Here is a 13,343-nt window from a genome sequence, read left to right on the forward strand (position 1 = left end):
GGGAAGACGTGGCCCAAGAGGTTTTTCACTTTTGCTCTTGGAAGGGTGAAGGAAGAATAGAAAGATCTCCTCCTGACCTGGGGAGCTTGGCTTGCAGGATACGAAGGAACACAATAAATACTGTTTTTTGTGTGCTTTTTGAATGAATGAATGCTTGATAAGAAGAGAACTTCCATTTGCTTCCATAGGACACTCCACCCTCTCTCCCACCCTCAATCCTCAGGTACTTTCTGAGGCTTAGATTTCACCTGCTCATTTGGGATCCCAGGCCAGGCCTTCTGCCACACCAAGCCACACCAAGCTCAGCAGTGCTCACATGCCTTTAATTTAGAACTGCCTAGCCACACTCCATCACTGCCCCAGGATGGTGGAGAGGGATAAAGATGTATGGTCAGGTAGGCCGTGCCAGCTCTGAGTCCAAGAGGGAAGGTCTAGATCAGGCTGGGGCGTGGGTAGGGGGCTCCTGGCCCCAGGCAATGAGGGAGTTGCTGGCTTGAGCAAGCTCAGTGATGGACACCCGGCCCCGCTGTCGGATGAAGTTAGCCACAGCAGCCAGTTCCTCTGGGGTTATGTAGATGAACTTGCCCCGGTCGTCAATCACACCTGTGGGGACACACATGTTGTGGGGCTGAGCCTTCTGGGCCCTCCTCATCTGGCCTGAGATGCCCTCCCACCCCTTCACAACTGGCTCCAAGCCCTCCAGGCCTGCCTGTCTGCCCAACCTTTCCTGGCTGCATCCAATCCTGGCTAGGTGTCAAATCAGGCTTCCTTGCCTGTCCTGGTACCCTGAGCCATCCCCGGGTGGCACGTCCTCCTTCTAACAGTGTCCCCTGCTCAGTGTCCATCATTGCACACCGTTCCCCCACCCTCGGTTATGATTCTGCCTCTACAACAAGTACCTGGAGCCCCCTGTGGTAGACACTCCCCAAAGCCAAGGCCTGTAGTGACTGATTCTCATCCTCTCACCTGTCAGAGTCCCCTCAGCCAGCAGGTCCTGAATACGATTTATGGTGTCCTGTGAGGAGAACAATTCTCAGAGTAGAGACGGGTGCTGCCATCCCCAGAAAAGGCACCTGCAACCTCCCTGCCACCACAGCCAAATCTCCTCCTCCCCACTCTCATGGCTGCTCCGCCATCCAATGTGACTCTGCTTCTCCTCTGGAGGGTGTCAGGGAAGAAGAGGCTGGGGCCCTGCACGACTCCAAGAGGCACTTTTCCAACCGGGAGAGGAGCAGGGGTGACATTTGGCCATGAAGGCTGGTACAGCCTGTTTGCAAGAGTTGTCAAGGTAACTAGACTTGGGCTGCTTCAGTTACAGGGGCTGCTGGAGTGATAGGACTTCATTCTTTTCTTCTCTGCCTGTTCTTCCATCTAGCAGAAAGGCAGGGTTCTAGCTTGGAAAAATGCCCCTTGGATATTTAAACAGAATGTGACTCCTCATTCATAAGATAAAAATATATTTGAAAACGTAAACACACACGCACACACACACACACACACCCCAAAACCCCCGCAGGATTCTTGGGGTGCCAAAAGAGTCCTCCTCTCTACTCCCTCCTGGTTGGGGCAGGGTAGAGGGGACAACAAGACTCTCCATCTTTAGAGCAGGCCCCCCGACAGCCACACTCCACACAGCAGGCCATCTTCCAGGGCTTACCTGAGTCCGCAGGCCCACCTGGGAAGCCAGGTCTTCCAAGAGCACAACCTTGGACTGCTACAAAGAGAGAGAGTAAAAGGAGGGAGGCTCAGTGGGCAAATCCCTCTCAATACAAACTGAGGTTTGCATTCTGATCTGATCTGCTTTGGGTGCCTGGGTAACTGTATTCTAGTAGATTCCTGTGGAAGAGCCTTAATCACCTCACACACTCACTCACACACTCTCCCAACCATGCACACACAGAGACACACACACTTATAAGCTCTCCCCCTCCCCTGCTTGTGGAGAGGTATCTGCCTAAAACTACCACCTGGCCCACAGGCTCCATCCTGGACTGGGCACCACACTGAGACACACACACACACACACGTGGGGAGTCAAGCGCAGCTGCCACCTTCTCTGTGCCAGCTGTATCGTTTTTAACATCACAGACAGGTTGGAAGGGGAAGCACCATAAGATGAAGGGATGGGGTGACAGTCACCAAAAACGATTTTAATTTTTTAAGAATATGTTGTTATTGATTTTAAAGAGGGAGGAAGGGAGGAGAGAGAGATGGAAACATCGATTGGCTGCCTCCTGCAAGCCCCCTACTGGGAATCGAGCCTGCAATCCAGGTATGTGCCCTGACTGCAATGGAACCGGTGACCTATCAGTGCACAGGATGATGCTCAACCAACTGAACCACACCGGCCAGACTCAACCAAAAGCTATTTTATTTTATTTTTTATTTTTATTTTTTTTTAAATATAGTTTATTGATTTTTTACAGAGAGGAAGGGAGAGAGATAGAGAGTTAGAAACATCGATGAGAGAGAAACATCGATCAGCTGCCTCCTGCACATCTCCTACTGGGGATGTGCCCGCAACCCAGGTACATGCCCTTAACCGGAATCGAACCCGGGACCTTTCAGTCCACAGGGCGACGCTCTATCCACTGAGCCAAACCGGTTTCGGCCAAAAACTATTTTAAAAAACTATCTCCAGGACTATTTGCTGAGGACCTGCCAGGACAACACAATGAGAAGGTGTGGAAAATACAATGTGACCAAAACATTGAACTCACAGATGGACAGGGGAGACAGGCAAGAATCTGGGGACACACACACACACACTCACACAGAATCTGGACAAGGAGAGAGCAGATAAAAGGGCACAACATGCAGGGGTCTCAGTGGAGGCAGTATGGCTCATTCCCACCTTGCCTTTGCTTACCCCCCATATGCCCTGAGACCCCCACACTTCTCACCATCCTCTTCACACTGTCTGAGGCACTGGGCCCACCCTTAAAGTAGCTCTTGCTAACATTCTCAGTGCTTTCCACACATGCCATGTTCCACATGCTTCCCTCAAACCCTCAGCAGAGCCTTTAGTTCTGTGGGGGGCGTGCGGCTGAGAGTCCACTGCTGGGTCCTACACATGCATCTTCCCCTGCCTCCCCCACAAACAGACAGCATATGATGCTAGAGAAGGCAGCCTTGTATGTTTCCGTGATTCTTTCACAGCAATTGAGCTGGGGGAGGAGTGACACAGTGACACCTCCCGGGCTGAGATGGCATGTGACTGTTCTAAATGCCAAACTGAATGTGTAAGCAGGGAGGCGAGCGAGCGGCAGTTGGACAGGGAATGGGCAAGCACAAGGTGACCTGGCCAGCTGGCCTCTACCTACAAAGCAGGTGGTGGGTGCTGGGTTCTCAGAGTGGGAACACAAAGTCACCCAGGTGGTCCCTGAGGTGCTGGGGCCAAAAATCAGCTTGGAAAAATAAACCAACAAAAAACCTAGCTCTGATCAGAAAGGAGAATGGACCGATGGGCAAAAACCAGTCAGACCTACCTACGCCTCACAATAATGTACCACCAGTTCTAAAACACTAACAGGGCTCACCCGTTGGAGCCGGGAGGGGGGGTGGGAGGGCTGGGTTTTGAATGGCCTCCTTTTCCCTGCAGACAGAATCTCTGGGAAAATCAGCACAGGCTGGAAAGACCTCTAAGGTCCAGAAGAGTCTGGAGATCCACCAGAAAATGGTTCCTCCGGAGCCATGGAAAGTGAGGGCTGGAACTGCCCGGGCCTTTTCTCAGGCCTCTGTAGAGGACAGAGGGAGCTAAAGCTCACGGAGGGCTTCCTGGAGGAAGGACACAGGGCCATGGTGCTGCCCACTGGGTAGATGGGGACAGAGAGCTCCGAACGGCAGCAGGGAAGTGTGAGAGATGTCCTGCCCAGGCTGCAGCCCTCACTCATGGGTGCCAGGGTGGAGAATGGGCTCCATCGGAGGGGAATGGGCACAGCCTGAGGGAGCTTTCTCCCTCTTGGGAAACACCGGCCCCCAGGCTGTGAGCCCAGCCCCTAGCTGCTGGGAGGCATCTAAACCCTGCTCTCTTTCAGGAGGTGGGGGAGGATTATGCAAGCCCTGGTTCCTTGGCACCCCTAGTCCCACCCCCACCCCCGCTCCCTCTGCACTCCATCCCTCAGCCGCCTCTGCTCCTCTGAGCTGCTCTTGAAAACCTCTCGCATCCTTCGTGGGAGAGGAGAAGTTGCTTAGCAGCAAAGCAGAGCAGGACAGTGCTTATGCTTATGCAACCCAGAGCAGCACCTGGGCGGCCTGTGCATAGAAGGGGACACACCTAGATCCCTAAGGAAGCAGCATCATTTTCACCCCCACCCCCAAGACCCAAGTTCCAGGTCAGGAACACATGGCAGTGGAGACTCTGGGTGACAGAACTGACAGAAAACACATGTGAAGACACCTGAAAATATAGTGACTCACTGAGCACGGGGCCTGAAGAGCAGGGAAACTGTCAAACCCTGAGTGTGAGGAAGCAATCAAAGGCTCATGCCTCCCACACAGACCCAGATCCTTCTCCACCTTCGGGGTCAGAGAAGAGACACTCCTGGCCGGGACCCTGGCAGCTCAGCCCCTCTCAGTCCTACTGCCCACACCTACATGAGCTTGAAACTCCTACAGCCCCATTCGGATCTGTTCCCTCTAGGCCTTGAGAACACCTCTCTCTCTCTCTCTCTCTCTCTCTCTCTCTCTCTCACACACACACACACACACACACACGCACACGGCAGGTGGCTTCTTACCTTGATGTAGTTGATGAACTCTGTCAGGAAGCTGTGGGACTAAAGTACCAGAGAAACCAGAGTGAGTGTCGCTCTTGCAGAGGCTGCAGGGGTCTATGCTTGCCCACCTGCCCACCTGAGTGCCACCTCCCATGTGCTTGCTTGTGTGCCTGTCCAACCACCTGCATGTGCCACCACCTTCGCCAGCAGCAGAGCCTCCCACAATGAGGGTTTTGGAAGCATCACCTCTCCTGAGGACAAGGCCTCTCACTGCTAGAGCCTGCTGGTCACCGTGCCCACCCATCTCTCACTGCCTATCTGGGGAGGCAGGTGAGGAGCAGCAGGGTGTCTGGGATGCGATGGCCAGGCCTGCTTTGGTGGGTGGAGGGAGGTTTCGAAGGAGTGGCAGGCCCACCTGTTCCTCAGTCATGGTCTCGCTCACGCCCTCCTCCTCCACCACGAAGGCCTCCTTCAGTTTCAGGTACTCCTCATGCTCCCGCTGGGCCTGCTCCTCCCGGGCTTTCCTCTCCTCCTCCTCCTGTGGACACAGAGTGGGCAAGAGTCAGGTATTTGGGCACAGGTGCCCACCCATCCCTGTTCTGGTCCTTGCTGCCCCCACAGGGCACCAGGTCATACAGCTCAGCCCTTTCTTAGGGACAGAGCACCTTCAAGACCCCGATCCCTCTGGCCCCATGTTGAACAGAAGGCAGATGCCCCTCTTCTCATAGTTCTATGACCTCTCCCACAATATTCTCCAATCACCCTCTCCCTGTCTCTTTCCTGTCATGCTCAAACAAGCACCTAAGGCTTCATATCCTCACCATCCATTCACATTCCGGCCCACTCTATCTGGCTTCTGTGTACCCAGCTCCTCTGAAACAACTGCTACCATCTCGCCCATGCTCTTAATCCCACCAAATCCAAAGGACAAGCATCAGCCTCCCAGTCCTGTCTTCTCGGTGGTATTGGGCAGAGTTGACCATTCCCTCTTTCTTCCCGTGGCTTCCAGACTCCTCCTCTCTTGTACTTCCTCCTGCTCCTCTGGCCGTTCTTTCCACCTCCTCCCTTTTCCATTCTTTCTCCATGCCCACAGCATCAAAAACCATTTTCTTGCCAGTGGCTGCCACAGTTGTATCCCTGCCCAAATCTCCACTCCCAAGCACATGACTGCCCACATGACACACTCATTGGGCTGTCACACAGGCACCTCAAATTGAATTATGTTCTAGAACAGCGGTTCTCAACCTGTGGGTCGTGACTCCTTTGGGGGTCAAATGACTCTTTCACAGGGGTCGCCTAAATACATCCTGCATATCAGATATTTACATTACGATTCATAACAGTAGCAAAATTAGTTATGAAGTAGCAACGAAAATAATTTTATGGTTGGGGGTCACCACAACATGAGGAACTGTATTAAAGGGTCGCGGGATTAGGAAGGTTGAGAACCACTGCTCTAGAAGGACCCTGTGATCTATTCCCCACACGTCTGATCTTCCTCCTGAGTGCCTGGCTCAGGGAGACACACAGTCCTCTGGCCAGTGGTCCCAGTCAGAATGAGGTCCCATCTCCACTTCTTTCTTTAACTTCCAGAAAGCATCTCAGTCCATCCATCATCACCATCACCACCATCACCTCGTACAACAACCTCCCCCCAACCTAATCCATTTCCTAGAGCTCTCAGAAAGATCTTTTCAAAACTCGAAGCTCAAGTGGAGACAGGGAATATCCTTATGAGCCTGGAGCACCTTGCAGTGCCCAAAGTAAGAAAACAATGAGAGTGTGTCAAAGGCACACAGCAGCCAACTGAAAGAATGGCCAACACTGGAACAATCGCAGCAACAAAATAGATAAAATAGTACTGGATTACAAGACAAAGATTACAAGACAAAGTACAAAATAAATAGTCATAAGTCCATGTAGGTAAAAATAAACAGTTGAGTATATAAACAGAGAAGATAAATCTCCCTTACAAAAGAATTCCAACTACTTTTTAAAAAAATATGGAAGGAACCCTTCATGAATTTGCGTGTCATCCTTGCTAATCTCTCTATCATTCTAATTTTACTAGTAGTACATGTGCTGCCGAAGCGAGCACCCCGAATGCTTTTTGTAGATGCTCTCTAAACGAGGCTGGGCATAAATCCCCACCCCTTAAGGGTGGCTTGTGCACAGTGACTTTACGAAGAAGTATGCGAAGGAAAGAGTAATGTTACAGGGGAGAAATTTTGTTTCTTAAACTCTAACTCTTCCTAAGAGCTTCCCATCTTTTTTAAAAAATGTTTTTATTGACTTTTAGAGAGAGAGCAAGGGAGAGGGAGAGGGATAGAAACATCGATGCGAGAGAAGCATCATTGATTGGCTGCCTCCTGCACACCCCCTACTGGGAATGTGCCCTGACCGGGAATTGAACCAGTGACCTCTTGGTTCATGAGTCAACGCTCAACTACTGAGACACAGCGGTTGGGCTACAGTGGAGAAATCTGACAAAACCCCAGCCAGGTGATCCAGGTTAACATCACTAGTGACCCGTCAAGTTGATAACATGTACCATTGATATGTTGTGTTGAAGATGGCACTTCGCCTGTGGTCTTCCTGCCAGAAACCCATAACCACAGTCTAACCAGGAGAAAAACATCAGCCGAATGCAAACTGAGGAACACTGTACAAAACACTTCCCCGGCCCTCTTCAAACAGTCAAGTTAATCAAAAGCAAGGGAAGGCTGGAAAACTGTCACAACCCAGAAGAGCCTAAGGAGACATGACAACCAAGTGTGACGTGGTCTTTCGGATATGATCCTGGAGACGAAAAAGGATGCTGGGGGAAAACTAACAAAATCTGAATAACGTGTGTGGTTTAGTTAGTAATAATGCATCCGTATTAGTCGTGAGAAATATGCCACGATGGGTAAGATGTCAATAACAGGGAAACTGAGTCAGGGAGAGAAGAGCCCCAGGATATTGAAGGTGCATTAGCCAGAGTCAATACTTACAAAGGTGGAAAAACCCTCATGCTAATGCCTCCCTCTGCTGTGTTCTGGTCCCTGCCCTTCACTACAGCACCCACAGCCAGGCTTTCTGCCATCCTGAACAATGAGGCCAGTCAGAGCCTGAAGGCACAAAGCTATGGGGTCTTCCCAGCTGGGGCAGCCCTGGCTCTTACCCTACATCACATCACATCTTCGTGATGTCCCCTCTCTTGGGTACCAGGTTCTCAGAAGGAGGAAAGCATCTGGTGATCAAATGGTCATTAACAAGCTTTCTCGCTGTGGCCCCCATCCCTGAGCATCTCTTCTATGCCAGGCCCTAAACAGGACCTGGCTCAGGCAGGGCCCACTGTCTCTCACAGTGACCTGTAACAGCCTCAAGGCCCTTGGGATCTAGACACGCCCCCCGCCCCTTACCTCTTTGACCCCTCTCCTTGCTTACCCTGCTCTAGCCACTCTCACCACCTCAATGTTCTTCAAGTATTCCAGGTATGACGACACAACACAGGCATAAAAATTCCCATCTCAGGCTCTGCTTTTCAGCAGTAGCTTTACACGGACTGCACCTAGAACCCAGGGCCCAAGCAAACCCGGGCCTGCTCCTGCACCTGGTCTACGGCCCATCTTCTGGGTTGGAGGAGTTGGGGAGCTGCATGGGAAACAAGGCGGCCTAGTCAGGCGTCAGAGTCGGGATCTGGGGTTGGCCTCACCTTCTGTTTCTCCTCCAGCCGAAGCCGCTCCTCCTCCTTCTTCCACTCTGCCTCACGCTGGGACTCAAGGCGTTTCCGCTCCTCACGCTCAGCTTCCTCTGCCTGGAGAGAGGTCTTCATAGGGGCACACCCCCACCCCCGGCTAGAGGCTGCCCACCTCCAAACAGGCCAGGGCAGACAATGCCTGGGCCAGGCCACAGACCAAGGCTGCAGGAGACAAAGCCGGCAAGCAGCAAACACCAGCCCAGCATGCAAAGATCCTCAAAAGGAGGGTCCACCATAGGGCCCTTTCCCACTTCGCAGAGCTGCACCCCACCCCTCCTGCTTGCCTCTCGCTGGGCTTTCCGTGCTTGTTTCTCCTCCAGTTTCCGTAGTTTCTTGGCTCCAATTTTCCCTGACAGGTGAGTTTCCACGGGCTTCTCACTGTCTTCTTCCTCGTGGGCTAAGCGTGGTTAGAGAGACACTTCAGGTCCTGGCTAGAGAGGACTGATGATAGATCCACCCCACCCCTTGTCCCTGTCCCTTTCACCCACCTCCAAGTCACTAGCCCAGCTCTGCCCTCCAGAGGCATCTGCCATGAATGCAGAAATTTAAACTCCAGGTGTACGTATATTAGGGGTGGTGGTAGGGTGTGGGGACCAGAGGGCAAAGGAAGAGATAACTTTAGATGCTGCATAGCCATAGAGGGAGGCACCAGGTTCCAATATCTGAATGCCTACAAATCACAGGCAGGACTGTCTGGGCTTGCAGTTCTCTGTTTTCTGTCTCTGAGCCAAAGCTCCAGGGAAGGATGTCCCAGGGGAAATTTATCCCCATCCCCTCTCCCTCCCATCTCAAGTCTCAAATCATCTTCACTGTACTCAGAACTGCTGAGGGTTCTGGGCTCAGCCCCTGGCCAGGGTTATCCCTTTGACCCACTAGATCCAAAGCAAAAAGACAGCCCAAACCCCAAAGGCCCTGAAAGTTAAAGACCCGCTGGTTCCTGAGTAGCAAGGATGTTTGACTCCAAGTCTGAGACGGAGGCATGGTGCAACAGAGGGCCTCTTTTTTGCACTAAAGGGGCTAATTTCCAAAGGTACAAGGGCAAAAGCCCCAAATGCTTCCTCCTCAGTCTCAAGCCAGCTATGGAGCACTGGAAAGGGATATTCTTTTACATAATCCTAAGGGCTCTCTGTTGGTCTCCCAGCACGAGGGATATAGAGGCTCCTGTCAAAAGAATATTTCTATCCTCAAATTCCTCTCAGGTTATGGGCGACTCCACCCCAGGGACTGCAGAAGCTCTTAGCCAGGAACTCCGGCTCTGGGGTGAGGCCCTCGGGGAAAGAATATGCCCACACCAGGAAGGGTGCTGGAATATAAGGAGTGGGCTGAGAAGCTCCTGTGGTCAATCTAAAGATCCCTGCTCTCCTGCTTGGACACTGAGAACCAAGGCGAAGGAAAAGGGGGTTGGCCCAATGAAATATGGGTCAGGATCCAGAACTTCTGGTCCCTAGGACTGAAGGCCACACCCCATCCTATGGCTCCCAGACATCCCTCCCAAACTGGCTCCACACCCTATCCTTCTACCCAGCTTTTGGAGCCCTTTCTTCCCCTGAATCAGTTCCTTCCCCTACCGGCTGTGGCCCCACTCACCTGGGATGACAGCCTCATCCTCATTCTCATCCACCTCCAACCTGGCCACCCGCTGGGCTTGACGCTGGGCCTGCAGGCGGCTGCCCAGGTCCCTGCGGCGCCGGGGTCTAGCCCCAGCCCTCTGCTCCTCGGGCTGGGCCACTCGGCCTGCTATTACTGTCTCTTCTCCATTGTGCAGTGGCTCTTGGCTGGCTGTAGGAAGAGAGGAACCATAACGCTGTCGGCAGCCCAACCCCCCTGATGGTAGGGGAGCAACACCCCAAAAGTCTCATCCCCCTCAACTCAACTTCCTCCAGGCTCCTAAAACCCAGAGCACAAATCCCACCTTTTCAGACCATTGAGACATTTACAACCCAGACCCACACCTTGGTTCTATGGGCAAGATCACCCTTTGCCTCTTGCCTGTGTTAATACCGTTCCCCTCAAGGTTCCACCTTTCCAGATGGCCCATCAGATTACCACCCTGATGGAGCAAGATGGGGCTGAAGCTCTAGCTCCCCCAGGAAGCCCACCTGGACCCATCCATACCTCACCCGCATGCCCTCTGCAGCCCCATCCATACCTCACCCGCATGCCCTCTGCAGCCCCATCCATACCTCACCCGCATGCCCTCTGCAGCCCCATCCATACCTCACCTGCATGCCCTCTGCAGCCCCATCCATACCTCACCCGCATGCCCTCTGCAGCCCCATCCATACCTCACCCGCATGCCCTCTGCAGCCCCATCCATACCTCACCCGCATGCCCTCTGCAGGGCTGCATTTATTTATTTACTTATAAATATATTTTATTGATTTTTTACAGAGAGGAAGGGAGAGGAATAGAGAGTTAGAAACATTGATGAGAGAGAAACATCCATCAGCTACCTCCTGCAAACCCCCTTACTGGGGATGTGCCCACAACCAAGGTACATCATGCCCTTGGACTGGAATAGAACCTGGGACCCTTCAGTCCGCAGGCCGACGCTCTACCCACTGAGCCAAACCGGTTAGGGCTAGGACTGCATTTATTTCTTGCATAACACCCCCTAAACGCCATGGTTTTATCTGGCATCTCAACCAGAGAGCCCACCGGGGGGGCTGTCTTTCCTCCCAGGAAGATCTGTTGGCTATCTGCTTACCGCAGCTTCTCTGCCCTGCCCCTGGAGCATGCAGGTGCTCTGAGCAGCTTGTGGGCCAGAGAAGGGGAGACATTATACACAAAGCCATATGCGAACAAGAGGTGGGGTGAGGAATGACGGGGTGTATCTGTTCTATGCCCTGGACGATGCATGACATGATCTTCGGATCGGAGTGCAGAACAGGGAGGAGGGTGCATGGGTGTCTTTTTGAGAGGGAAAAGAGAGAGCTTCATTTCAGGCAGTTCTCTGAGTCGCCTCGTGCTCTCTCCAGCTGGTGGGTAGGCAGGGAACACTCAGGTGCCCACTTCTTGGCACCCGCTCTGGAGCCAGCTTTGGGGGGGGGGGGCTCCTGCGGCCTCTCCTCCGGGCGCAGAGGGGGATCGCCCCAATGAGAGATGGCAGTGTTGTCCGCCAGGGCCCAGCCCCTCTGGGCCAGTAGGTCTGGAGGGCCTGGGCCCGGGAGAACCGTGTAGGACGCCGCTATCGCGCCCGTGGGTTCCAGCGCCGCGGTTCCCAGCGGATCGCGTACGTCTACGTTAGCGCAGGAGCAGCCGAACGGGCGGGCGCTGCGGCCGCCGAGAAGCTCGTCAGCCCCGCCGGCGTGCAGGCGCATGCGCAGGAGCCGCGGCGCGACGGCTCCCCGAGGCTCAGGAGGCCGGAAGCGCGGCCCCGCCGGCCCTGGCGCGGCGACGTCTCCTACCTGCCGCCGCTCCGCCTTGTCTGCGAGTCAGGAAGAAGATAAGGCCGACCAGCAGAGCCGCCGCCACCAGGTACACCACGGCGGCCACCATGTCAACGGCTTCCTGCGTGGGGCCAGCTAGCGCGTCCACCCGGAGGCCCGGGATCTCCCAGGCCCCGCCCACCGCCCACATGGCCCCGCCCCTCCCCATCCTAGACCCCGCCCACCACTCTGGTCCCCGCTCAGGCCGCACGTTTCACCAAGAGACCGTAATTTTTTATTTTAAAATGAATTTTGAAAAGATGCTTGGAGTAGTGCCTGCTATTTCGTAAGGGGTCCAAAAGTGCTGGTTATTATTATCCTCACGGGTTGTATGCCACAGTAAGATAGATAGATAGATAGATAGATAAATAAATAAGTAAAATAAATTTGGGGGGCATGAAAAAAAGGTTAAGTGGAAATTATTGCAAACGTAATGTGCAGTGTGATAACATTAATATATGTTTTTAAAGCACTAAACAATACCATATAGTGTTTATGGAAACATACTATGTGGAAAAAGTACAAAACCATATTTAGGATAATACATACGAACTTCAGCATGGCTGTTACCTTTGGGGAGGGAAGAAGATGGATGAGATTAAAGGCAGAACTGTGCCTGTATCTGTAACATTTGATTTCGTTGAAAGGGTGACGGCGAGAGACCAAATCTTCCATTAAATAATGATATACTTTTGTACTCAGACCTTCCAATTGTAGACCTATTTTTTAATAAAATTAGCTTTATTAAGTTGTACAAAAAATAGTGATCCAGTTTTCCATAGTGAACTCTTGGAAATTAAACACCCACAGGAATTTAAATTTCCCTTTAATTCTTTTTTTAAAAATATATTTTATTGATTTTTTACAGAGAGGAAGGAAGAGAGATAGAGAGTTAGAAACATCGATGAGAGAGAAACATTGATCAGCTGCCTCCAGCACATCCCCCACTGGAGATGTGCCCACAACCCAGGTGCATGCCCTTGACCGGAATCGAACCTGGGACCCTTCAGTCCGCAGGCTGACGCTCTATCCACTGAGCCAAACCGGTTTTGGCAATTTCCCTTTAATTCTTAACAATTTATAGAGAAAATGGGGCAAGTTATATCTTGATAAAGTTGTTTAAAAAAAACAACAACTGGGGGCTCTGGCCTGATAACTCAGAACATTGATCCAATACACCAACATTGTGGGTTCAATCCCTGACCAGAGCACATGTAAGAATCAACTGATGAATGAACAAATAAGTGGAACAACAAATCGATGTTTCTCCTTCTCTCTCTCTCTCTCTCTCTCTCTCCCCCCCCATTCCTTTCTCTCTCTTTAAATCAATACATTGTTTAAAGATTTAAGGGAAAAAACACAACTGGGGACAGGCTCTTTCCAGTGGGCACCAAGCCATCTCTCAGGACAACTGGCTTAAGTGCCACAAGACTGGGCACAAGAGAAATCCCTACC

The 13,343-nt window shown here is 52.3% G+C and overlaps 1 protein-coding gene across 1 annotated transcript; it reads right to left on the reverse strand.

The window, feature by feature from the left end:
- Positions 1-302: 302 nt before the first annotated feature.
- DDRGK1 (DDRGK domain containing 1) lies at positions 303-12,038 on the reverse strand. The gene is made up of 9 exons (XM_036322963.1): positions 11,868-12,038; positions 10,048-10,239; positions 8,745-8,857; positions 8,416-8,517; positions 5,134-5,256; positions 4,740-4,778; positions 1,658-1,714; positions 967-1,015; positions 303-603 (listed from the first exon to the last, which is right to left on the reverse strand). The coding sequence occupies exons 1-9, from the start codon at positions 11,956-11,958 to the stop codon at positions 437-439; spliced, it is 933 nt and encodes a 310-aa protein (XP_036178856.1). The 5' UTR covers positions 11,959-12,038; the 3' UTR covers positions 303-436.
- Between the last annotated feature and the right edge of the window lie 1,305 nt (positions 12,039-13,343).

This window comes from Myotis myotis, unplaced genomic scaffold, assembly GCF_014108235.1.
Source record: "Myotis myotis isolate mMyoMyo1 unplaced genomic scaffold, mMyoMyo1.p scaffold_m19_p_9, whole genome shotgun sequence".
Classification (NCBI taxonomy): domain Eukaryota; kingdom Metazoa; phylum Chordata; class Mammalia; order Chiroptera; family Vespertilionidae; genus Myotis; species Myotis myotis.